General features: G+C 36.0%; 1 protein-coding gene and 1 pseudogene across 1 annotated transcript; one reads left to right on the forward strand and one right to left on the reverse strand.

Annotated features, from left to right (window-relative positions):
- Positions 1-18,104: 18,104 nt before the first annotated feature.
- Positions 18,105-18,869, reverse strand: LOC147497389 (3-ketoacyl CoA thiolase 1, peroxisomal-like). Its single transcript, XM_086563700.1, has 4 exons — positions 18,765-18,869; positions 18,571-18,679; positions 18,363-18,446; positions 18,105-18,260 (listed from the first exon to the last, which is right to left on the reverse strand). Exons 1-4 carry the CDS (start codon positions 18,852-18,854, stop codon positions 18,142-18,144), a joined length of 402 nt encoding a protein of 133 aa, XP_086419826.1. The 5' UTR covers positions 18,855-18,869; the 3' UTR covers positions 18,105-18,141.
- Positions 18,870-20,290: 1,421 nt separating this feature from the next.
- Positions 20,291-24,270, forward strand: LOC147497390 (bifunctional aspartate aminotransferase and glutamate/aspartate-prephenate aminotransferase-like; annotated as a pseudogene).
- Positions 24,271-27,875: the final 3,605 nt, after the last annotated feature.

Raw genomic sequence — 27,875 nt, forward strand, 5'->3', positions numbered from 1 at the left:
ACGATTTTCCCGGAAAACTAAAACCCGTTGGTGCGGTCCTTTTACAGTTTATGAAGTCACCCCCTTACGGGGCAATCACCTTGGTAAATCTCAAGGACAACAGTACCTTTCAAGTTAATGGTCAACGGTTAAAACATTTTCACGAACTTCTGTCCCCTGATGTAGAGGAAGTCCTTTTATAGGACCCTGGCTATGAGAACTGACCTTTGTTATTTGGTGTACTTCCTTTCACTTCCATATAGTGGTAAGTGCACCATTCAGGTAACCGGGCCCTCCCTATGGAGTGTGTGGCTGTAAGTTCCGGATCCTAAGTCCACGTTTCACATAATTCACGTTTTCCACTTTTGCATCTTTTCTCGATTTTTGAGTCATGTTCCTCTATGGGGTGAATTATGTATTTATTGTTTTTCATTTTTCTTATAATAAACTAATAAAAAAAATAAATAAAAAATAATAATAATAATTCTAAAATCATAGAAATAGCAATCCAACAAGTCTTGGTAATCTGACTTTAAACGACCCACGTTTAAAACAAATTTTGTGTTTAAAAATTTGTTTAGGGGTGGGCAGTCGGCCTTTCCATCCGGATTGCTCGAACTTTCCATTTGTGTTGCTTAGGCCCATTAGTCATAGTTCATTCGGGTTGACGTTATTTATAACTTAGATTTCCTTCGTTCGCATAACTTACGTCACACACGCACTTAGAGGCATTTTTCCACCTTCTTCTACATCACCCATGGTTGGAATTAAGTGTTTTATGGATCATTGGATTGGAAATTCTCTACTGATCATTTCCATAACTCATTCGCCAAAATCGGACCAATAACGAAGTGGCAAATTGAATTTGAAATTGCGCAAAATATCGAAAAAGTTCGGAATTCGAATTGGGATTGGGCCCAAACCGCACGCACGTACGTGGCACATGCGTCTCCTTCCTTCCCAAAACGCAAACAGTTGGTTTCCTTTTCCATCCCGCCAGTTAACAAGGTTTAAAGGAAAACCTAACAACCAAAAAAATAAAAATAAAAACAAAAACAAAAAAAAAACAAAAAAAAAAACAAACACCTATTTACACCACGCCCATTGTTAACCACTAGCCCGAGTTCTCTCAAACAAAATTCCCACACCACCGAAAACAGCCTCCAATTCAAGCTTCCAACCTGCCACCGTACCCACCATCGCCACCACCATTGTTTTTAGTTGTTTTTCATCACACTCGCCTACTCCACCGTCTACAAAACCATTGTTTGTTTCAAAAACTTCAATGGCGCTACGACGAAGAATATTGCCGGAGCACGCGTTTGCTGCCGACCGCTTCGCGCCATTTTTCGACGCGGAGATGATTAGGAGAAATTGGAATAGACTGTGGTACTCAACAGAGGATTTTTACCACTATGATTTGGTAGAACAATTCTATATGAAGAAAGAGGTGGAGGGGGATCGAATTTTTGTTAAGGTTGCAGGGAGAAAGAGGGAAGTAACGAGACAGTTGTTGGTTGAGCTTTTAGGCGTTACGCCTAAAAGCAACCTATAAAATACCATTCAGGAATCCCAGTATACTGGAGTTCCTACTTTGATGAAAGATACTGTCGTGGAAGGTGAATACAATCCGAGTTCTCATTGTGTCCGCCAGTCAAGTCTGAGAACCAACCAACTGACTGTAGCTCAGTGGATTGGTAGGAACGTCCTCGGGAAAGAAAAAGTCAGCGACATCGGTCTGCAATGTCTGCACGTTCTCTGGATTTTGCAAACGAATAAGTATAATTTCTACATCCTCGATTTAATTTTTAATGTGATTAGAGGAGTGGGAAAGAGCATTGCGCCTCTTCCCGTATTGATCACTAAGATCATGCTCTCATTTAGAGCTGTCACAAAATCTGCTCCTATTAAGATCAAATTGCATTCTAATGCAAGTATTTATACAGATTGCATCCAAGAGACTTGGCCGTTGTCTGAAGGAAATGTAGTCGAGTTGGAGGATGAAATGAAAGATATGACATGTCTGGATGAAGATGCATTAGATAGTTGTAGTTCTAATTTAGAACGCATGCAAGTGTTGCAAACTGGCTTGCATTGCGTTTATGGTATTTGTGAAGATATCCGAGATAGACAGATTGTAGTTCGAAATAAACAAACGAACCTTCAGACGAGAGTTGAAATGCTCGAAGAAAGTCGGGGAAGATATCTTGTCTAACATGGAGACTATCCACCAGCATCACCAAGCCCAGTATGCAGTACTCAAGACTGAGATGGAAGCATAGCGCTTGTTCCGAATAGAGATGCTACGACACATGCCACCCTTGGAGGGTTCTGTTTCAGATGAGTCTGAGAGGCATGAGCGTAGTCGGTGAAGAACAGATGGCGCAGGCAATTCATCCCAGGACCAATCTCCATCTCAGGGTCCATCTTCATCACATGGCTAGGTGTTCACCATCAGTTTGTGTTCGCTGTTATTTCATTGTTTTTATTGTTTTATTAGTTGGATTTTAATTCAGTAGTTAAATTTAAATATTAATTTGTTTGTTTTATGTTGTTTGGATTTAAATTTTTTTAATATAATTGGTTATTTTCGAATTGTGCGTGTTTTTATCATTAATCCCACCTTCCTGAATTGTTTGGGGGTGGTAATATTTATACCGAGCATAATTCGTTATATGATCATCTTCTGTAAAGTTGTCTTGGAGTAAAGGTTGAGAATTTGGCCGATATCAGCATATCTATGATTATGTGTGGTGGTAGCATGAAATCTATGAGAGTTTAGAAGTTACTATTCTAAATCCAGTATAAAAGATACCAGGGTTGCTATAAAATCAAGAATATGGTTTGTTTCTATTTTCGGGTTTGGAAATTTTCTATTTCTGGAAATTGCCTTAAACAATTTGGCAACTTGCCGATTCATTTTGGAAGCTCAGAACCTATTTAAACTTCTTTCATTCTACACTCACAACACACACTACACCCCCACCATCATCTCTCACCTTTCACTCCAAGCTTTTCCTTCTTTTTCCTTGTAAACTTTCGCAGATCGAAGACTTACGAAGCACCCCGCACCCTAAACACCGTCGAATTTTTTACTCGAGGAGCGACTAAAGTTCAAGTTGAGCGACGACTCGCCGAGAACAACATCAGAAATCCAAAAACACCCGAGTGCACTGCGCTTCAAGTGGGCGCTACTACGACCTCAGTAAACCGCGAAAATTTCCAATTTTCGAGGGTTGTTCAAGATTTTTGGAGCTGTTCCAAAGAGTAGTTGAGATGACATCTCCTATAGTCATACCTGAGCAGTCTTTCGAAGGCGTGTTGGGAACCGAGACCTATAGACATTGGTTCAAACAGGATCCCGCAGATTAGGATGCGCCATCTACCGGTAAGTGATGACGATTCATATTCAACCGCGACTTCTTGCTTATTTCTACGACCACGTTAGTTTCTATTATTCGGGATGGAGAACAAGAATTCTCCGTCGTAGTCGATGACACGACACTAGAATTCAATAAATATGTGGTAGCTTTAGTTTCGGGATTACCAATACCTGATCCTGTTCACACATGGGGATATATGACCGATAATGCATACCTTTATGATTATACATATTTCCATGAGTATTATGGGGGAGGGGTATTTCGAGTAAATGGACCAGGGGAGATATAGCATTGCCCTTGGTAGCCTCTCCCTAAACGTAGGCACCACCATGTTATTCATCCTGATGAATATTTTGGGGGAATGGCAGTTCACTTCTACAAATAGTACTGCTGGTGACATTTTCCTCGCTTTAGCTGAGGGACGTCGCCGATATGACATTCTCCGAGTTTTAGTCGCTAGTCTTAAGAGAGCCCAAAGCATGAGGCATAAGTATCTTCTTATGCATGTTTTGGTAAGCCGCATCATGCATAGTTGTTTACCTATATTCTATGCCCAATTCACAGATTGGAAAAGGGTTGAAGTCATGAGACCCACCAATTGGGTGGTTCGCTCATTGCGAATTATGACTTGGCCGGGATGGCAGGCGCAGCCTCATTTGGTCGCCCCGTACATCCCATCAGACATAATAACACTTAACAGGTTAGCATTAGTAGATGATAAATGGTGGCAAGCTTGGCAAGTTATAATGGCCTGGCAGGATGCGAAGGAACCTCATCTCTTTGATGAGGAGGAGAATGCTTAAGCGGGAGATAAGGTAAGTTTTTAGTTTTGTTATTGTCTGCTTATGTCCCAAGCAATTTAATTCTGTTAACCCCATAACGGGTGGAACTCTTATAGAGTTGTGTCAGTTTTCCTTCCTATATTAGTATGTTCTACCCTTGTTTTGCAGATGTTCTAGAATTTCACGCGTTTCCATGGTATTTTCCTACCCTCGATATTTAAAATACTTTGAGGACAAAGCCTGTTTTTTTGTTTGGGGGGGCATAGAAACACGTGTAATTAAGGCATCTGTTAGAATATAGATATGTATAATATGCACTTGTTTTCTAGTTAAAATTTTAAAAAATTTAAAATATAAATAAATAAGTTTATGGTATACACTTAGGAATATTGGTATTGTTTTCTTTCTCTATGCTCTTAATAATCTAGAAGTCTCACGTAGCTTTTGCAATAGAATAATTTTTAGAAACTTAGGTTAATATGTATGTAATAATTTTTGCATCTATCTATAAATATATTACATGAGTATCTATGATTGTTAGCAGTAAGTTTCTGAAATCTAGGCTAGAGTACTTATTCTACAAATCCTGTGAGAATATAGTCTAAAGCCTTATATGAGTGAAATATTTGAGAAATGACACAAGGGAGAAGTAAAATCCGGATAGAGAAATCCCACGTCCACTTGCTTGATCACTATACCATATCCTAAGCGAGAATTTAGGCCCTCTTTGGATCGATATAGCCAGAAATTCAACCCTTATGAAATTATTTTCCGCTAGTTGCCCCTCTGAGCCTTTCCTTAACCTTCCATAAACCGCAAATCCTTTATCCTGTTACAAAAACAAAACAAAATAAAAAAATTCAACTTACCCAATCTAGAATAAGTTTGAGAATAGAATGAGTGAAGAAAGAAGAAGAGAAAAACCTGTGTAATCAAAAATTAGTTAGTTGCTTCAGGAAAAGAAAAGAAGTTTTCATCCAAGGAAAAGAAAAAGAAAAATAGAAATAAAGAAAAACTCCAAAAATAGAATAAAAGGGAGTCAAAAGCCAAAGAAAAGAAAAAGAAAAATATGGCTAAGGATGGAAACAAAGTGTAGAAGCAAAAGTAAATAACAAGGTTTTCTCTAGTTACATAATATGAAGACTCTATTATCTCAAACTTGTCCTTTTTGAATATCCATTTCCTTCCTTCTTAAACCATCTCCTAATCCCCGCAACACCTAATAAAGACCTCTAGCTCAATTGGGAATAGGTTAGTGTGATAGTAAGTGGCAGATGTGTTTGATCGACTCCGGCTTCCTCATTTGTCATTGAGATTGTAAGGTAAAGTGTGCCCACTTTGGGTAGAGTATGAAAACTTGAGCGGAAAAATCAGAGTGGTTTTTGTCTTGACATTTATATGAGGACCTACTTAAGGACGCTATTCCGAGTTTTCATAAACGGACCTGCTATTGCATTTCATAGTATTACTCATTGTATATATGTTTATTGTAGATGATTGATTATTATGCATATATTAGCTTAGGTTTCGACTTGATTATTCTATATTCATTGCTAGTGAAATGTATTGTTAATTTAGAGCATGAATAAGGAAACAATAGTTTTATTTCTTAGTCGTTGTAGTATAGATGAAGTTTGTGAGTACCTTCACTGGAAAACTCTCACGAGGCTATAACTCGTCCACTAGGAAATTCCTAGTGGTTTAAGGTCTTGTTGCATATGGTCAATGCAATCGCACTCAACGAAACGAGATTAGTTAGAACTCCATTTTTGGTCACTTATTTTAATTTCTCATATTTGCTTGAGGACAAGCAAAATGCTATTTGGGGGAGGTTTGATAAGAGCCCAAAACTGTAGTTTTAACCCCTTAATAATCATACTTTTAGACCAATTATGTGAGTAATAAATAAGAGTTAACACTGATTACGTGTTTTTTATGTATTTCAGGCAGTAAAGTCAATTATGTGCAGAAATGTGCATCTTTGGTGAGATAAAAGAGCAAGGATTGGTTGCTAAGAAGTTCTGTGATAAAGGCCAAGATTCAAGGAGACAAAGCCTTTCTAAAGCCCAGTAAAAGCTAAGAAGTCAAAATCAACGCGGGCAGAAACAGCACACAAAGTCAGCAGAACTTCCGAAAGCCGTATCTTTGGACTCAGACCTCGGAATTAGGTCTACCTTATGTCAAAACGACCGGCTCGGGAAGAGCTTTCTAATGGTCCAAGTTTTGACCCAATCAGAGGAGTAGAAGTGGACGAAAAGTCTGTTGAAACCAAATCCAGCTGAAAAGCCCTTTTCGGACTAAAAGAATTGGGTTTTGGGCCCGATTTTCCGACCCAAAACATGGCTCCAAGCCCATGCACGATTTTTGGATCTTAAGCATATAAAAAGAAAAGCTTAGCTCTTTGTTAATGGTAGCTAATTAGACCTAAACTATAGATAATTCTAGATCTAGTTTTACTTGTTTTTAATTAATTTTAGTTTCAATTCAATTCTTGTTTTAGATTAAACTCTTAAATCATTGTTTTTCATCGATTAGATAAATAAAATAGTAGATTCTTGTTCATTTCGATTTTGTCATTTACAATTGTTTAGATCTAAATTCCTTTATTACTTGTTATTCATTTCCCAGTTATTACCTAAGATTTCAATTATTGTTTAGACAAATTGTATAAAGATAGAATTTTTATATGATGTCTAGTTTTAATTCAATGGGAAATAATAGTTGTATGAATCAAGGCTAAACCTCTATTAGAGGGGTTGAAGAAGCCTTGATGAAGCTTGATCTTTGTTAAACTTAGAAATCGTCGTGATAGTTATTTCACTCTAGAAACGATTAATTCACCATGAGAATGGGTTTAATCGCTCACATGCTAGTTATGAATTGGTAGAAATGTCATGTATAATTAAGGAATAGAATTACTATTTTGATATGCGAAGCATTCAATTTGGATCACGACGAGTCTTTGTTAGTAGGATTAAGTTGAGTTAAGGTGGATTCAATTCCCTTTAATTCTTTATCTAGATTCAAACTCTTAGCATTCTATCATTTCGTTATTCGTAACTTGTTAATTGAATTCACCTCGTAGTATAAAATTCCCCTCGTAAATCTCTCACTAGACTTATGATTGATTAGTTGACACGAAACCATCGCATGCTAAAGAACTAGGAGTGGAACGAACTTCCTAATCCACTATATCTTAATTTGATTGAGAGTAGAAAACTTTGATAAATGCTATGACACGAAAATAGTTCTAGTTTTACTAGAGTTTAGAGTTCTCGCGAGCTTTAGTCATTGGTAAAACTACTCTTTTTACGTTTATCACATATGCCCAAGAAAGATAGAAGAGGAGGTCTCTTTGCTTGTAGAATACGAGAAGCTTTGCAATAGTCATTGAGACTTCAGCGAATTTATTAAACATAACATTGACAATTGCAAAAAAAATGGCACCCATATAAATTCCTCCATCTGTTACTGTGTTATGTTTCATCTCGGTACATAGGAAGATAGTCATTGCGATGAAAGGACAACAATGAGCTGAAATCGGAAAGAACACACAGTATGTTAGGATTGAACATTTAATAATATAGTTTCTTGTTCAGCAAAATTTGAACTTTAGAGGCTAAGCTAAGGTATGTTCTTCTTTTATTTTTTCTAGTCTTTGCCCTTTGATCAAGTTATCTTTGCGTCCAACTTTGATTTGTGTCGGTGGTAACTTTATTTTGGACTTGAAATCACAGATTTTGATTTAAAAGTCTTTCAAAAGAGTAATTGAGTTACATTTGACAAACTTAAATGAGTCTTCCGTGGATTAGGAAAAGATGGTAATTGTGCAGTGTTATGTCTCTGCGTATCTCTGTTTTGAGCTTGTTCATATTTCATGTCTTCATTGTGTTGAAAGAGTTTGCTAAACAGCAATAATTTCACTAGCTGCTAACTTGAACACAACTGGACTTAATTTAGTTAAATTTCTTCGTCAGACAGAACTACGTCTGATATAAGCCAATGATGAATTACAAATTTTAGGTACTTACTTGCATCATTTTGAAGATATACACAAAGGAATTCCTCTTCATCAGTAGCCATTCCCTTGAAAAGCAAGCTTTCAAAAGCTCTTTTTTGCTGACACCATACTTGAAAGTTGTCGAAGTAGCAAGGTGGCTCTTTCTCTTGTCAAAAGGGTGCTGAGTTCTTGCCCTTGCTTGCGGCCAACATGGAACGACTAGAATGTGTCTGCGAATTCCTGGACAGAAACATGGGAATATGGTTCATCTTTATTGGCCCAATACTGGTGCTAATCTTTTCTTGATGTTACTTGTATGAGAAGAAATTACAGATCAGATCTTAATATTCTACTTAGTTTGACAGAATTGACAACTAAAAATGCATACAAAATTTATAATTCAAATGATAGGAATAAAATGTAATTGGACATCTAAAACCCTTGGCTTCAAAGAACTCGAGCACGTTCTCCTGAGGACCTTGGTAGACAATCTGTCCATCTGAAAGTAGAATAATATCATCAAAAAGATCATAAGTTTCTGGTGCTAGCTGAAGTAGAGCAATTACTGCAGTTCCACCAAGAATATGGATAGACTGCCACGGGGAATTCACAATTTGGAGCTTTTCTACATGAATTCAGAGGTGGAGAAAGAAGGTTTTCGGGGACTCGTGGGGTTTAGAATCTTATTTGTGGGGGACTCACCGTATAATTCCTTTTTTCTCTCCTTATTTCCCTCGATTTTTTTCCCTCTCCTGATTTCTCGTGAGTAAAAAGGGTACTTAAAATTTGCTGACGTGGACACCCTTAGAGACCAAGAAAAGGGACTGCTATTATATAATAATATATATAAAGATGCGTCAGAAGAGAAAAACAAACAAATAAATTTGATTTCCAATCTCTCCAGGTATTAGGGCCAGGATTTTGGGTTTTAGGGAGATTAAGAAACTGAGGAAACAAGTCAGCTGGTAATTTGAATAGAAGCTTGCTATTGGCTGCCATATTCAAGTAAATAAATTTGATTTCCGGCCTCTCCTGGTATTAGGATGGTAGTTTAATCGGGCACTCATGAAACCAAACACACAAAACAAAAAAATATTATAAATTTTCCATTTTCTAAAAAAGAAAAAAATGTTTTGTCTTGGGCAGCCTCCAACCTAAGCCCAACAACTAAGTCCAACCGGTCTCGCCATGTTGAAACCACCGGGTCATTTGAGTGTACACTCAAACGGTCTCGCCATGTCATTTGAGTGTACACTCAAACGATCTCCCCATCTCGTTTTAGTGTAGACTCAAGCGGTTTGCACGTGTCGTTTGAGACAAAGCTCTTGGGTTTTTAGCTAGACAATATGGTGGGGTCATTTGGGCAGTTTCCAGGACGACATGGGTGGGTTGTTTGGGGACTCTCTTGGGCGATATAGCTAGGTCGTTTGGACTAAAAAAAATGAGAAGTCCATTTTGTTTTTTGGTCACTTTCATATCCCTGATTAAACGATCAATTCCAAACACAAATTCCATTTTTCTTATACATAAACACCAAACACAAATTATACAAACTATACAGAGGAAAAAAAAAACAAGTATTAATAACTATAATAAGCTTAATCAGATCTAAATCAAATCGGATAATTCATATCGATTTTTTTTCAAAATATGATGTGTCCATATAACCTAGCTTCAAACACTCAACATAACTCTCAAATCATTCAAAACGATCCTTCCATGCACAATTCAAATAACTCAAAATCTTGTATTTATTAACTCATACAATGCAACTAATATACAAAGAATATTCAAAAAAAAAAACAAATACATTCGAACGACCTCACTAGGTTGTTTGGGCGCGCCATATACAAAACGACCTCACGCACTAAGTTGTTTGGGGCACCTTGAAAACGACCTCACTGGTTCGTTTGGGGCTTTTTCAAACAATAATTTGGTTTGGTAATTCCAAACAACCTTGCACTCACCAATATAACACCACACAAACTCCGAATCTTCCACTCCTCTTCTAATTTCAAAGTCCCTAGTCTCAAGAAGGTTCATTCCACACTTAACAAGAATACAGTAACTTTATGGGGAACTAGAGGAGATGTTGACACGGAGAAGGTCAACCCCCTCCATTATAACTCCTTCTGATCGTGGATGATCTGAAACTAACCAAAAGTTGTCATTTGTGGCTTTACATAATGTATTGAAACATTTTTCAAAGTTTATCAAACCACCTAAGTCTTCACAAATCACAATAACTCATTTTGCTTGTAGACGATTTAAACTAGTCCAAATCCACCAATGTGTTGAGACATCTTACAAAAGTTTATCTAACCACAATTGCAAGAGATAAGAGCAAGAGAGTAAAAAAAAAATTGGGTTTTTTTGCTTCAGAACTCGCGAGAGAGATGATACCGGTTAGAATGGTTGCAAAAACTTGTAACTAGTATGTGTTGAGGGATGAGTGGCGCTATTGCTATTGGACATCTGGTTGGGGTTTTGGGCTTTAGGCTGATAGAGAAACTGAGGAAGCAGGTCAGCTAGCTAGTAATTTGAACAGAAAGTGGCTTGCTATTAATTAGCTACCATATTTTGGAGGCCCATAAATATTTTGGGGCTAGGATCATAAACCGACGGCAATTGAACATAGGGGTTAGTGGTGGAACTTGGGTTGGGTTAATTAGCCCAAGCCTGATGGGCTAAAACCCAAATTTTGTTGGTCCTGGGCTAACATTTCATATCCGTGGTCCAGGCTTGGTCTTGTAAAATCAAAGCCCGACTCAATCGGGTTGGACTCGGGTTAGAATATCAAATAACTGAAAAATTCGAGCCTATATGGTACATCTTCCATTTTCTATTATGTTATATTGTTTCCTTCTAGGGATTTATTCTTGTCAAAAATAAGGTTGAGAATATCCACTTTAAAAAATCGAATAATGAAATCAATCAAGGTGCCTTCCCTTTTAAATAATCCATTCCCTTTGATTTTGTCACAAGGTTACAATTTTGGTGTTACTTACCTCCTAAATTTAAGACCAAATGGAAAACTAAAAACACTGGAAGCTTGACCAACCCGAGTTGGCCGGGCTTGGGTTGATAAATTTTCATCGAGCTACAGCTAAAAGTTTAAGGACCGACTACCACTTGGTCCTGGGATTAGATAGGTTGAAGCATTTGAAACTCGAGTTGGGCTCGGATTAGGCCTTAACCCGACCCAACCCACCCGAGATTTGAACAACCAATGGCATCAGTCGTAATTAGAGGTGGAACTTGGGTTGGGTAGTCCAAGCCCGATGGGCTAAAACCCAACTTTTTTTGTCTTGGGCTAACATTTCAGATCCATGGTATGGGCTTGGTCTTATAAAATCAAAGCCCAATTTCCGAAAAACCCGAGCCCATGTGCATATGTGTACATATATCTTCCATCTATTTATTCTTGTCATAATGGAATTAATCAGGTTAGTTTTCCTTTCAAATAATCAAATCTTTTTAATTTTGTTAGAAGACTACTCATGACCCGTGCCTACGGCACTCTGCTTTTACAAAAATGCATACAACATTTTTTGTATTGTACAATTTCACGCTAAACAACTATATTAAGCATCTTGAAAAAAAAATGATCCTCAGCATCTCCTTATGCAATTGATACTTTCACCAAATGAGGTTCTTTAAGGTGGGTTCAAAAGTTTAAGTTTAATCTCATTTGCAACCAAGACCCGCTACTAAACAAAAAAAAAATGTTTTACCAATTATTTTCTAATCCTAGAAACATACTTTTTTCGAATTTTTTTAGTATGGGTGGGAAGAGTTTCAATTCAAAAGGACTGCTTTTCTAATAGAGATCCATGTGGCTATGCTACTCCGGCCATATAGTCAAGCAATCCGGCACAAATGCTATGGCAACTCAAGCGAAGGATGTACATGTCTAATGTACAATATGATATTTTTGATAGCTTGGGCATTCCACTCCATATTATTATGTTAATGAAGTGCCTCTCTACATGCCCCCTCCCAAAGCCTTTTTATTAGTGGACATACAATGTAATTATGTCGCACACTAATTAGCTCTACATATCTTAATAATATCAGTGAAGACAGATCACTAACTTGAACCCACTATGCAACCCTTTGAATCCTTTCATTTTGAGTTTTATCGATCTGATCAACTTAGTACAACTTTTTTAAGAGAGAACAAATGAAAAGAGTGAGAGATGTGTAGTACAAAGTAACAGATCAGAAAAATGAAAAGAAGAAGAAGAATTACACTATGGACTAAAAGCAAGACAACCAACTGAATTTCACTTTCACAATTAGGAGTCATTACTGATGGTTCAATTACCATCCTAAAAAGAATGTAGTGGTGGATATTGAGATTCCTACGTGGGAGGTTTGTTGGCGGTATTGATCTTTGTGATACTGAATATATATGGTACGGTTTTTATCAGGCCAGACTATAACGGTGCTTCTATTTCTAAAAAGTATCCAACGGTAGCAAGTTAATTTTTTGAAAAAGGTATGCATACAAAATCACCATGGATTATGTTTTGAGGTAAAGTAAGGAGTCAGCTTAAGTTTAATGCTATAGATCGAGGAATGAAACTGATTGTACACACAAAAGCAAAAACATATAATTTCATATATTATTAGATTGTTATTGTATGGAACTCCAAATTAAACATGCATCAAATATGGGATTGGATACCATAGTTATATAAAGTTATAGAAACAAACTACCAATTGACCATTGCTCGTTTAAAGATCAATACTGAGGTAGTGGATGAACTATAACTATAAGATTGTATAAAAGGGACATATTTACAAAATTGACGGACCTAGAATAAAAATTAATAATATCCGATTCGAATTGGTTGGGGAGAAAATTCAGGGACGTCATGCACTTTGCCAAGACATGTGTAGAACTAATTTTCAGGACAATTAATGCTCACCTTGCAAACTCAATTATTAGATCTGATTTTCATCTTGAAAGAAGCTTACCACTGGAGAAGATGAACCAAAGAACGTAAGAAGCTTTAAGCCTTTAATAAAGACTCTTAAAATAAAGTTATAGAAGAACTATCCTTCGAGTTTCTAAATCAATACAGATTGCTTCCTAGATTGTCTCCTAAATTGTAGGATTTTAATTTTAAGAAAGTCTAACTACACAGATCCTGAAGAAAACCAGGACCACCACTTAAGTCCTTATAACTTGCTTAAAAACTTAGCAATTTTGTATTATATACTAGAATTTAACCTGTGGCGATGCCACTCAATTGTTATTATGTGTGAATTTATTGAATCAAACGACATTTTACATCAATTTATTTTTTAAAAATTTGGCATGATTTCCCCCCTTTTTTTTTACATATGAAATGAACATGTATGCGTCATATTGATATTAGAAATGATATGGATTATAAATAACTTCACACGACAATGTGCTAGTTTAGTTATTTATAAATTCATTTTTCAAAGCAACAACTCAAAAAATGTCTAAAAAGACAATGAAAACAATTACATAGCAACACTATGAACTATGACAATAACTTAACGAAAATTCCAATTCGTTATCATTAACCAATTCAAACCACCAAGAACAAAAAATATACATTAAGCACCCACATTACTTATGATGGCACATAAAACCATACGCAGATCAGACTAATAAGCATAGTAGATTAACGGCAAGTATGGATAGTTTTCTCTGTTGATCAATGCTATTCATTCGTAATTTTGAAGTTGAAAAACAAAGAGGCTTCATTTCATATTCATTTGATTCCCTGCATCATCACACAACCAATTAAATAATGGCCAAAATTAATCAATGTTCAAATGGTACCACAAAAACAATAGTTCTTAGTCTTCACTGATCATGCATACTCCTTAACTTTCTAGTGCATACACCTTTGATAGAAAGAGTGTGAGCATCCAACACAAATACCTTGGTATCTAATGTACAATAGAAATTTTGAGATGAATTGGTGTTCCTAGCTTGGACATTTCAAAACGTAAACACATAGTACTATTAAACTAATAACCTTTTGAACTACATTATCTCAAAGTCATGCAAAGTATTAAAAATTGAGTCCATTCCTTGCATGAGATAACCTGCCAAAACACTTATTTTAAGTTTCTTAAAAGTTCAGTCATATACTCATTTAGAGGCTCCATTCTAGATTGTAAAGTTGATCGTTACAAAAAAATAATAAATAATAATAAAAAAAATACTCTAACTAGCTTTCTCAAGGAATATAGTGGACTGTAGTCGCCAGTCGGTATAAGTCGACAGGGTAGCATCAGTGAATTGCTAAAAATAAGGCAATAAGGTGACAATCAAACTAAGAATTAAAGATTCACATAAGAATTGGATGAAAACACCTTCTATTGCCGTTATTGAAGAAACCCACTAAAAAGTGGAACTTGGAGTGCTCTTGGAATACTTGTAGAAACCACTAAAGAGAGTCGAACTTGCTCTAATAGATTTTTTTTTTTTTTTTTTTGGGTTGTGAAGAAAAGCTTTTTGCCGGTGAAGAAAAGTAAAAACAGGGGTTGAACGAACTGTTTTTTCTAGGTGGTTAGTAGTATGTTTGTTTTTTGGAAAATTTTACTATACGAAGGATTCTTATTCTTATTTCCTAATTTCGTGGGTACATATATTTTTGCTCGAGTAAAGTGGGGAGAAAAGAGTTATTTCAGAGAGATGTTGCGACTTTCAATTAAGGTGCGTAGAGCAGACAACAAAAATAAATAAATAAATGGTTCAAAGACACTCATTTATAATCAGCTAACTTAAACATTTATAATCGTTTTCAAGAGGGTGGAATCTTCTTCAATTCCATCCTTAACTAACCTGCTTTTCAAGTTCAATTGTGCGTGCATGTGCCTTTCCGACTTGCTCCTCAATAGCTACCGAGCCTTTCTTCTGCATACATAGACAAACCAACAGTGTTAAGACAAAATTCGAATTACTTATTATATTTTGACCAACTATATGAAAGATTGTTGGAAGACTTCCTAAATATTTGGGGAGAAATATTGTGCTAAAATTACTGAAATATATTCATCAACACGCATAAACAAACTCAAACTATCTGGTCCAACATCTCAGACCCTGATAACTTCTTCGAAACCATTATTACAAAGAGATGAATTCACCGTGATACGTCAAACGCCCAAAACAACAGCAATCATAACAAAAATGATTACACAATAAATATAAGCCAACTATCAATCTAGTATCGATTGAATTGATTCTCCAAAAGTTGGGCATAAAATTAAAGGTGCACGATATTTATACTCATTAAACAATAACAACTCGACATTGTAAAAATGCTACATTTATAACCAAGTAATGATTGAATAAACAATACTTAATGTCACACTAAAACGTTTACCTGAATCAAGTCAATCTCTCCCTGCAAAGATGAAATACTACCAGCTTTCTCATCAACAACCTTCTCCAACCTCACAATGCTCAATGAAGTTATTAAACTGGCCTAAGACAGAGATCTTAGATTTAAGTTGTTAAATTTCCAATTTCCAAGGCGAATCAGAAACAACATCAGATGCAATTACAATTTCTACCCCAGCATCTCCGTTAATATTAACACAAATGATAGCGAAAAAGATTGATAAAACCAACCATTTCACCTTCATAGTCGCCATTGATAGAAAAAACTTTTTCTAGTTCCTCAAAAACTACTAAAATGAAAATCTTTTTTTTTCCCCATTATATATATATATATATATATATATATATATATATATATATATATATATATATATATATAATATGAAATTGAGTAGAATTGAACTTGGATTAAGCGTGAAGACAAAAAAAAACTTGAGTGCTTACGTGAAGAGAAATAACAAAGGGTTCTTACTGATGATTGCGTGGAGATCCTTGTGCTTGAACGTGAGAGGGCGAGAAGAAGGGGTGTGCCGCTAGGTGTTAGCTTACTGGAGGAAGAAAGGGTTGGCGAACTCGTGAGGAAGAGAAAAAAGTGAAAGAACGAAGGGTTTTGCACTTTTCTTTGTTTTTTATTTCGCTAAAAGCCAGTTTCGCTAAAAGCTCGATTGTTATTATAAACTTATAATCACCGTCAGATCATCCCAAAACTGTTTTCTCCCTGACCGCTTGATATAACAACATAAAAAAACCAAGCTATTTTATTATATAGACCAGTACTCATACTCACATAAAACCTTTATGAAAACGTACTCAAAAACCAATCTTCCATAAACGTACTCAAATCGGAAGCAATAGAATACACACGCAGGCTTTCTCTATCAAAATATATTTTGACATACGGCTTAATTTTAGATATATGGGTTTATCTATTGAATTGGACTATGGAATTGCAACTTAATAGATATTACAAACTAAAATGTAGTTGCTAAGTTGGAGCAAAAAAGAGTACCTGGAAGGACTATGTGAAGATCCGGAAAACCAACCTTAGAAAATTTGCCGACAAAAAAAAAAAAAGAAAAGAAAAATAATTAGGAACTACTTTGATTGACCAAATTTCTCTAGAAAGGAAACATATTAAGCAGAGAAAAGAAAATAGCAATACTCATGATGACATGGTACTTGCCGAATTTGAAAACTGACATTTGTTATTGCAGTTTATGCAAGCATTCTCTTTTAACACACAATTGTAAGCATTCTCTTTTAACAATGGCATGAAACATTATCCTTAAACATATTCTGTAAGGCTATTCATTAAAATCGGAAGTTCAAAATCATAGATCATCAAAGATTTACCAAAACAAAAGGGAAATAATGTACAAAAAGGTTTTCTTCCTGAAACACTAACCCGGCCAAGACTCACCAATAAGGTAACTCCGTCGTGTGCTTGGATCTCATTTCCTGGGAAATGACATCAATCAATTGAAGAACGATGCGAACAGCAACTCTTGCTATCCTTTTTTTTTCTCTGTAGGATTGGAGAAAGTATTGATTTCAGAACAAGATAAGTAAGACAATAGAATATTTTGCACCCGGATAACTAATGGATTAACCCAATCTCTACTGAAAAGGGGAAAGCAAATTTGCATACCAACTTGGATTAGGATGACCTGACCTGTTTTGAACCATAGGCCCGGCAGCGAAGGTTGAGATTCTTGTTCTGCCTAAGAAAGAGTATAGCGGCGCAAACTTTGATTGATTAGAGGCCGGCGAGCCCCCTCCTAATAATATCTATTTTGTACTGTCTTCAGCTTTCCATCTCAGCCTGCTTTCCACTATCTCTTTAGCTTTACACACCTTTAACTATTAGTTCAGCTGTAAAGAGGGGAAAGCAGGGGTTTTTGGGTTTTTATTTCGGTGGCAAGTTTTTAAGAGTAAGTAGGACTCTTAAAAGAAATTGATTTATCACCGTAGGATCATCCCAAAACTATTTTCTCCCTGACCGCTCGATATAACAGCATAAAAAACCAAGTTGCTTTATTATATAGACTAGAATTTAACCCGTGGTGATGCCACTCGATTGTCATTAGGGTAAGTTTAGTGACAATGTCATCTTGCAGCTCGTATCCCACAATTTTTCAATGATGGCCTTTTTCAACTCTAATGACACAATGTGCTTACACATTATCAAAAAGCAATTCACCTAGCGGCAGCTAAAAGAATTTGGTAGAAAAAAGCAAGGCTACTTGAGAAAGACGTGATTGCTAAAGATTATGATCCATCTTTGGATTCATTGCCATAGCAGCTTATAAATTCATATTAAACTATGAAAAATAAGCTACAGTTACATGTTTACACAAAAAGATGACTGACTGGACACGCCCTTTAATAATTTAATATATGAAACAAATGAACATCACTGTTAATCTTAGATACTTCAGCTTTAATTCATACTATAAGTTTCTACTTGCTACAAGCTGACAGCTATTGCATGAGATGTAGAAATGGTGAACCACTTCGATAGACCTGTCATCAGGTCTTTTATTACACTTCATTATTTCGACTTAAACAAAATCACACTGTAGCCATCTGGAAAGCAGCTTTTCAAGTGTTCTGTGGCGCATCTTTGGACAGAAAGTTATTGGTTTCAATCTTCCAAGCATTGCAAAGGTCATCAACACAGTCCCCTCTTTCAAGAACAGCTGCAGCCCCCATCCCAGTGCCTGCAAACACACAACACATTCAATTAAAGTGATTAGTCGGTAACTTCTCCAAATAAACAGAAATCAATTAAGAACAGGAGAGCTGAAAAGAGAGCAACAAACCTATGCACATTGATATGACTCCAAAGCGGTAGTCCTTGCCTTGGCGTTTCATCTCATGCAAGAGCGTGGTAACACATCGGGCACCTGCAGCACAAAACAGCACGAACAATTACAGCACCTATAACTTGCCAACGTTTTTATTTCTGTTTGATACAGTATAGATTGAACTTCAATTACTTTCTGCAAGATGATATGTTATCCTAAGTACCTGTTACACCCAAAGGATGTCCAATAGCCATAACACCCCCGTTTACATTCACTTTTGCAGGATCAATCTCCAACTTCTTCCGGCAATAAACAAATTGCGAGGCAAATGCCTGAATAAAAAAATGTCATTAAGGATTACGTGCTTGAATCTACCGAATGCATGCCAAATACTGAAATTCATGCCGTGACCATTACCTCATTAATTTCAAAAAGGTCAATATCATCAAGTTCCATACCAGTAGATTTTATTGCAGCGGGAATTGCAACAGCTGGGCCTATTCCCATTACGGCAGGATCCAATACGAATGCATAAGAAGTTGAGCATATTAAAACCAGTTTCCTCAGGGCAAAAATACTTTGGATATGGAAACTTAAAAAATAAGAAAATAACACTAAACTTCATAATAATGCATTTCCTCAAAACCAACGTTTGCATAAAGCGTGAAGGGTAGAATAATTTGTTTTTGTTTTTGGAATAGTAGTAAATATCATTGTCACCAAATACGGGTTTAAAACGCGTTTAAAACCCGAGATATTGCCAAGGCGTCTGGTTTCAGTTTAAAACCCGGGTTTTTCAACAAAATGCGTTTTAAACGTTTTAAACCCGCTTTTAAACGATTTAAACCCGCCGTTTTAAACGTTTAAAACCCGAGATTTTGAAAATCTCCCGTTTAAATTTTTTTTTTTTTTAAAAGAAAACGCTAGAAAAGAAAAGGGTTTTGGAGTTTACCTTTTGAAGAGTAGGCGTTAGATTGACTTATTGAGACCGTTCTATTTTGCTTTAGACTATTAATAATTAATTGAAAATTTTAAAGTTATTAACTTATTTGTAGTACTTAATTATGCCATTATGGTTGGTAATTAGTAGTATCTTATTTTGAATAGTGTTTTGGCACTGAATCTAAAACTTCTAGTATTTGGATGAGTAATGATAATTTGATACTTTCATGTATTTGAATTTTCTTTCATTTGTATTATTATTTTTTTTATTTTATGTGTCTATTTTTTTTTCCCACTTTTATAGAAAATCAAACTCTTTATCTATTATATTATTTATCATCGGTTTTTACCGTTTCTTTTACGTATTATACGTTTTAAACCCGTTTTACCGTTTTAAACCCGTTTTTTATGCCCCACGTTTTTTTACGCTTTTTTTTCCGTTTTTTTCCCGAGACGTTCCGTTTAAAACACGAACTAAGTTTTTTTCAAGTATACCGTTTTAAACCCGTACCGTACTTGGTGACAATGGTAAATATGTATTTAATTTGTTTTCATTTTATTTTATATCTTTCTTTGAGGGCTGGAGTACGTCGTTTTTACTCTTTTAAGAATAATCAAAATTAAAATGAGTAGAAAGTGATAACAGATTTTTTCACACTTCCGCAGAATCTATTGCTTATTCGCATTCTTACATCTGGTAGTGCGTGGAAATGTCATGACCATTTCTCTTAAGGTCGATGGTCTATGTGGCGACATCCAATTTTCCAAATGGATTTTATATATTTCCCTTATAGCCTTGAAACTATTCCTTCCTACGTTGTAGTAGCTTCTCTCAACTTTCTTATAGATTGCTTTTCCTTATAACTATGAAAATAAAAAGAATAAAATGATAAATTTGAAAGTAGCCCATAATACATCTTTAGCAGGGGCGGATCTACAGGTTGGCTGACCGGGACTCTACACCCAAACTTCCCAAAAAAAAAAAATTAGTATGAACACCATTTACAGTCGATACTACATTGAGTCCTAGAGTGAATTCTGTGAAACCGTCGAGAACCGTAGCGATAACTGATCAAGCTATTGCACTAGTTCAAGCTGGTGTACTTGTTATCTGTTTAGCAATTTGGAGAACCTGATTTCGATACCCCATCGATTGATTCTTTCAAGCGGGGATTAATGCGATACGTGAAGGGCATACAAGGTATACTCCTAATCTTTGGTACTTTTGAGTTATGTAAAGCGATATGTCATAAACTTGAAGAAGAGAATGGTATTAGTTATACACGATCAGATTTTAGTTAGTAATGGTGCTAAATAAAGTGTACTTCAAGGATTGCTTGATGTTTGTTAAGCCGGGTGATGAGGTTATAATTCCCGATCCGTTTTATGTTAGTTGTCTTGAAATGGCTAGAATGGCTGATGCAAATCTGGTGATTGTAGAAACATCTTTGAATAATAACTTTTTGTTGGATCCTAAAGTTTTAGAATCAAAACTTAATGAGAAGTCGAGGGTACTTATTCTATGTTCGCCTTCGAATCCAACTGGATCTGTTTATCCTAGAAAACTTATGGAGGAGATTGCTAAAATAGTTGCGAAACATCCTAGGCTATTAGTGTTATCGGATGAGATTTATGAACATATCGTTTATGCACCAGCTACTCATATTAGCTTTTTGCTTCTTTGCTTGGAATGTGGGAGAGAACATTGACTGTTAATGGGTTTTCGAAGGCGTTTGCAATGACTGGTTGGAGACTTGGGTACCTTGCTGGTCCAACACATTTTGTTCAAGCTTGTGGGAAGATTCAAAGTCAAGCTACTTTAGGTGCTAGTAGTATTTCACAAAAAGCTAGAGTTGCTGCTTTAGGACTTGGATATGCTGGAGGTGAAACTGTTGGTTTTGGTAGGGTATGCAATATATTAAACCACACATTTCTTAATAACTAGCCATTTGGCCCGGCCTATGACCGGACTTGCTATATAGATAGCTAATGACTCAAAAGCCTAAAGTCCACTTGAATAAATAATATATGTATATTGATAGCTAATGATTTATTAGGCTTACTTTGTTTAAAGGGTTTATATTTTTCTAATTTTTTTTAATGGGATTGTTAACCAAGCTCTCAAACCTTGATCTAGTAAGTGCAATGCGTACATCTTTTCTGGTAGAGTCTTAAGCATAAAGATCAACTTCTGGCGCACAATGAACCAGTAATAAGAAATGCAATGCGTACATCTTTTCTGGCAGAGTCTTAAGCATAAAGATCAACTTCTGGCGCACAATGAACCAGTAATAAGAAGTGCAATGCGTACATCTTTTCTGGCAGAGTCTTAAGCATAAAGATCAACTTCTGGCGCACAATGAACAAGTAATAAGAAGTTTATGTGGATGAATAGGAATATGTATTTGTATTTGTATTTTGTTGTTTAAACCGGTCACTAGCTCCAACACGCTCTGCAAGATATCTTATTCTGAGCAAAGTTAAGAATATATCGAGTCTGATAAAAGAGTAAGAGTAAGCCTTCCACTTGGCCTTCCACTTGGAAAGCATGGGAAACTAGCTAAATTATCCGTTGAACTCTAGTCTCACCCTTAATAGATTTTCAGTACATATACAATCCATAGATTGGAATCATTTGGCACCAAAGTTCCAAGAAAGTATATAAGATTGGTTTCCATCATACATAGTCAAGACAGTGTGACTGCTTTGGCAACCATTACTAACCCTTGGCCACGTAGTGGAGGATCTCAACATTGCATATCTAACACATCACTTGGGGGACTAACATAATTGGGAAATTGAGTTACGCTCTTGATTGGTCAATCACAATTTACAATGAACAACTTGATGTTGTCAACCTGCTATATAATGTTGGTCATTCATGAGGCTTCCATCCCACTTAACCATTTGGACTCCTTTCCCTAGTTTAAACTGGGAGCTCAACTGGACTATCATTGCCCTCTTAGGAGCATAGTGAACACCATAAAAAGAAGAAACTATTCTTCTTATTATGGATAAATTTTGTTTCTAGTTTCTACGTAGTGGAACTGATTTGCACTTTTGCAGAGTTCTTAGTGATACCAGTAATGTTATATAGCCTATCTCTTCTTCTTTTTCACTTACCTTTTCTTATGCATAAATATTGTTTATACTTTTTAGTTTTTACGTAGTGGAACTGATTTGCACTTTTGCAGAGTTCTTAGTGATACCAGTAATGTTATATAGCCTATTTCTTCTTCTTTTTCACTTACCTTTTCTTATGCATAAATATTGTTTATACTTTTTAGTTTCTACCTAGTGGAACTGATTTGCACTTTTGCAGAGTTCTTAGTGATACCAGTAATATTATATAGCTCATCTCTTCTACTGTTTTACTTACCTTTTCTTATGGATATTGACAAACCTTGATCTAGTAAGTGCAATGTGTACATCTTTTCTGGCTGATGCATCAGCAGTAGCGAAAGACAAATCGATATCAATTTCAAATCTAGATGAGAGTCCTACCTTAGCTTTCTCAGCTGCTTGACGAAGTATTTGGACAACTAAAATTAAGAAATCTAAAAAGTGCTACTAATAAGAACAAAATCTACTGAAGACTTGGCAATCAAATCATTGCTCAAACTACAAAGATTGGAGTTGATGCGAACATATCGGTTGTAAATGGTTTGATTACTATGTACTCAAAATGTGGTAGGATTGAAGAAACACAGGAGGTTTTCGATTCAATAAGTGAGAAGAACTTAATTTCTTGGAACGCCATGATCTCAGGGTATGCTCAAAATGGCCAAGGAACAAAAGCGGCAGCATTTTTTGAGAGCATGTTGAAATCAAGTCTCGCCCCTGATCATATAAGCTATGTTGCTGTTCTATCAGGTTGTAGTCATTCGGGACTCGTTATTGAAGGAAAACAGTACTTTGATTCCATGACAAAAGATCAAGGTATATCTCCAACTTCATAGCATTTTGCTTGTATGGTTGACCTTCTTGGACATGATGGGTTGCTAGAGGATGCCAAGAAAATGATTGATGAGATGCCCATGGAAGCATGTGCTAGTGCTTGGGGAGCTTTAGCGCATGTCGTACCCATGGTAATGCAGACTTGACACATTGTGCTGTGAAGCATTTGTTTGAGTTGGATCCAAAACATTCAGGAAGTTATGTCCTACTAGCCAACCTGTATGCAGACTCGGGAAATCTGAATGCCCTTTCAGATGTGAGGAAACTGATGAGAGAAAGAGGTATTAGGAAAAATCCTGGTTGTAGCTAGATTGAAGCTAGGAACAGGGTACATGTGTTCACTGTAGATGATACAGGCCACCCACAAATCAATTATGTTTGTAGAAAGTTAGAAGAGCTTCTTAAGAAGATTGAAGATACAAGTGATTACATAAATAAGAATGGTTCTGAGGAATCTCGGGCTACTACCATAGAGAAACTTGCAGTTGCTTTTGGGTTGCTGAGCTTATGGGTGTGTGCCAGTTCATGTCATGAAAAACTTAAGGGTGTGCACCGATTGTCACACTATAGGAAAAACAACGATTCAAACTATAATCCAACACAAAGTGACACAAAATTAATGAAAATATCACACCGACAAAGAAGAGAGATGAACCTTAAAAAGATGAAGATAGTAGTTCTCCAACCTGGTTGAGCACGGACGACACCCATCCAGTGAGTTAATCGTTATTTCAATTTATGTGCATTTACCACACCTATATTGTAAAAGCGGAATTGTACCAATTGCAGTAGTTTAGCTACTGTCCATGCCTTTCGACATGGGTGACATCAAGGCATATAGACATCTAACGCAACATGGCTCTACTCGACGGCGGGCATGGCATTGCATCCAATCTTAAGTTGAACACAATGAGAGAAAATATTAACTAGGAGACAAAAGCAGGAGCACATCTATTTGTTTTAAAGAGAAACTAATAAGATGTAAAAATTATCTTATAGCCTTTAAGTTTCTTGGCAGGTATAAGGAGCTTTCTTAGACGAAGAAATAGAAAATATCCACAAAGCAACCCCAATATCTCACATTTGCGTATTGGCACAAATTAACCTACAAACCCAATAACCCGTAATACTATGTGCATACTGGTTTAACCAACAATTGATCCCACTACTTATGAACATATTCATTTAATTGATCCAATTACTATGAGCAGAGCATGTTAAAATAGAAAATGATTGTACACCATGTATAGCATAAAAAGTGAAAATAACGTTTATGTACAAAGTTATAACTCTTTCTAGAAACAAAGAAGTATCATGTGTTATATACGCTACACTCGTTAAAATGTTATTCAAAGCTCAAGTGCTTTTAAGATTCAGATTGAAATTCTATATGCATGAAGTCACCAAATAACCTACATGTACCACCATAGAACGTCACATCCTAAGTTTGAGTAGATCCACACTTATGAAGAGCTTATGTCTCTGCTTCATGCCCGCAAAGGTGAAATGCAATAGTGCAACCTAAGCTCTTTATGCACACAAAAATACACCACTAATTAGACTTGAAGTTCAATATTTCATCTAATGTTTGGAAAAAAAAAATACATAAATAGAATAGATGAGTCAAACCATTTACCTTTGAATTGCTCGAGATGGGTGACATCTTGGGATGTACTTATTTTCTTATAGCCTTCAACTGGTAACATAAATTGGTTGCTTAAATATTTGAAAATTTTATGATGAATATTTAACCTAGAGTCCAAATTGGTTTATTGTCGTTCAAGCTCACCTCCAGCTTCTTATAAAAAACAATCAGGTCATAGATCAGCTCTAAAGTTTGCCTCAAACAATGCACATTTAGCCGGATAATCTGTAACTCCAAAACAATAATATCTAATCATCATAATACTAAAAATACTTGGTTAAGGAGGGCTTGCTCAATAAGTTCAACAACTATCATAAAAGATTTCTTCTATCATTGTACACGTCAATCAAGTAATATCAGTGAATATTGAATAAACCTAGGATAAGAGTTTGTGTAAGGTTGTCTCACCATTTGGAGTATCACCTCCATTCCTTTTGTGATCACCATCAAACGTAACTGGGAAAATATCAATTTTCTTTGTATTAGCTTGTTCTCGATCCCATGGGAAATTCACTCATTAAACCTGAAATCCAATATAGTATAGTATTAGCCAATGTTTGCCACTGGAAATCATAGACAAACTCACTAACCTAACCAATCAATTTAGAAACCAATGTGCACAGTTATAATCTAGATGTTTGGATCATTAAACACACAAAAACAAAGTAAAAATAAAGTACTCAAAATAGATGAGCAAGTAGTGGCATAGCGGTTTCGAAAATGTTTGCACCGTCTTCTAATCATCAAGCTAAAAATCCTAAACCCAAGCAATAATTTGAACATCCCTATTCTACAGTTTAATTAGAAGACTTAACCAAAGAGTAACTTACCTCTATCACCAAAAAAAAATTGGTAGATGAGTTGAAGTTGTGATAACTTCGTGCCAGTCTTCCTCATTTATTGTGAGCTGAAAATGCAACCACACTTAAACATTGATAATCTCAAAGACGCCCAACTAAAAAACAATAGAAAAAGTGTCAATTGAGTCATGGACACTCAATCTAATTCTTTGAAAGTTACATAATTATTGAATCCTCTAGCTTCCGCACATCAATTGAATTCTTTGGTGGCGGCGCGACAACATCCAATCTTCCTCATCGAGAACACTCTCATTAACCGCACCATAGCTCTAATCAACAAATTCTTCAAAAATCAAACAAACCACTTACATCTGTAGGTGATTGGACATTATTCTTCAAAGAGCTTCACAAATTCTTCACAAGGAAATAGAACCTGTGAATTACGCAAAGCAATGAGTTTCTCACTGTTGAAGGAGAATACTGCCACTACAAATTCATATAATAACAGCTAGTTACACTTACCTTCTTTATCAGTGGAAATTCTTTAATAGATTTACCATCACAGCAAGAAGTTTTTCCACCAATGCTACTGACATCTGATTTTGCAATCAGACCTCCAAATTTTCTGAGCTCCTGACATTTTTGTCTGTGACTTGAACTGGCAAGTATGAGAGCTGAAGAAACAAAACGATAGCCACGCTTAACGCTTAACGGAAACATATTACAAAGATTTGTAACACTATTAAACCAAGTAATAATGAGGCCCCTTGGTTAACATAACAAACTACCAAACTTAATTTTCCCCCAATCAAATTAGTCTTCCTAATCCACAACAGTAAAGTTGGACACATATTACAATGAACAACACAATGTGCATTAAATTCCTACCATCAAGAAACGAAATTTAACAAAAAAGATAAAGAAAAATTACCAATACATTACAGCCTTGCAACCAGAACACCTCTTACTACTCCCAGCTTTCCCACACGCACCACAAACACCACCATCGCCGCTTTCAACAGCAACGGCACACATATTATTATTACTATTATTTTCTTGTTCTTGGAAATTGGCATCGCCTAGAAAGTATGAAGAAGCAGTGGTTTTAAGCAAGTGAAGTAATCCAATACCGATTAAAATAGATGTGAATATGAATTGGAATAATAATGGGTAAGATCCAATGCTATACTCAAAAAGGAGCAACCCTGAATTTCAGAAAAGGAATTTAAGAAAAATGAGAAGTGCACGAATGGTGTTTTTTTTTTCTTGGTTCAAGCTAATTGGTTTTGGAGAAAAAAGGTCAAGAGAGGGTTGGGTGAGTTGAGAGATGTTAGCAGAATGGCAGCCATCAGAGAAAGAGAGTTTGGGGAGGATAGGCTTTCTTTTTTCTTTCTTCACTTTTTTTATGCGTACAAAAGGAAGAAGAGAAGAATAAGAGAGAGGGTTTGAAGAGATGAATTTTTTTTTGGAGAGTTGGGAGTGTTTTGTAGAATTGAAAAAAAAAAAGTATAGAAAGAGGTTTTTATCTATTTTGGATTACGAACAATTTAAATCGCCAAAAAAGGGCGTAGAATTCATTTTTTTATGTAAAATCTGATGTGTTAGTCTGAGAGAAAAAAGGGGGGCTGACGTGGGTCACTGGGAGCATTCTCAACTACTCAGTATTAATGGTCTTTGATTGTATCTGGCAGGTAGGCAACACACCCAACTTTTCCATCAAAAAAAAATACTAGTTATAATAGTGTATAATTCATCCCAAAAACAAAATTTGTAGTGTATATTAGTTGTAGCATCCCCCTTGAGTGGCAATCCTGGATCCGCCCCTGATCTTTAGCATGAGGGAGATTACATGCCTGAAAACACCAAGAATTGGAAGTCCTTTCTGCATTGCCAGACTTCTCTTCATCAGGAGGACTGCTCTAGCACCATCACTCCCTTGGCTAGAGTTTCGATTATACACAATTATAAATTCAGGGGTGTAGGGACATGCATATAATCGAAGAGATCAATACTATCCAACCAACATCCGAGATCAATGAATACCCGGTATGTAGTTGACCCATCCTTCTTAAATCTGACCTTTAACTTTCCCAAATCAAACCAGTAGTACTTGGTGAATACCATCATCCAGCCGATATGTAATAGGCTTTTCCTCACCAGTTTTTGGGTCCATAATCTTCAAAA

Source organism: Coptis chinensis, chromosome 5, assembly GCF_015680905.1.
Source record: "Coptis chinensis isolate HL-2020 chromosome 5, ASM1568090v1, whole genome shotgun sequence".
In the NCBI taxonomy this organism is placed as follows: domain Eukaryota; kingdom Viridiplantae; phylum Streptophyta; class Magnoliopsida; order Ranunculales; family Ranunculaceae; genus Coptis; species Coptis chinensis.

Excerpts from the sequence above, each read along its gene's own strand:
- LOC147497389 (XM_086563700.1), bottom strand. The coding sequence starts at position 18,854 with ATGGGAATAGGCCCAGCTGTTGCAATTCCCGCTGCAATAAAATCTACT. Across the intron at positions 18,680-18,764 it reads ACCTTTTTGAAATTAATGAG|GCATTTGCCTCGCAATTTGT; the intron begins GTAATGGTCACG and ends TTTTTTATTCAG. Across the intron at positions 18,261-18,362 it reads AGTCATATCAATGTGCATAG|GCACTGGGATGGGGGCTGCA; the intron begins GTTTGTTGCTCT and ends GTGTGTTTGCAG.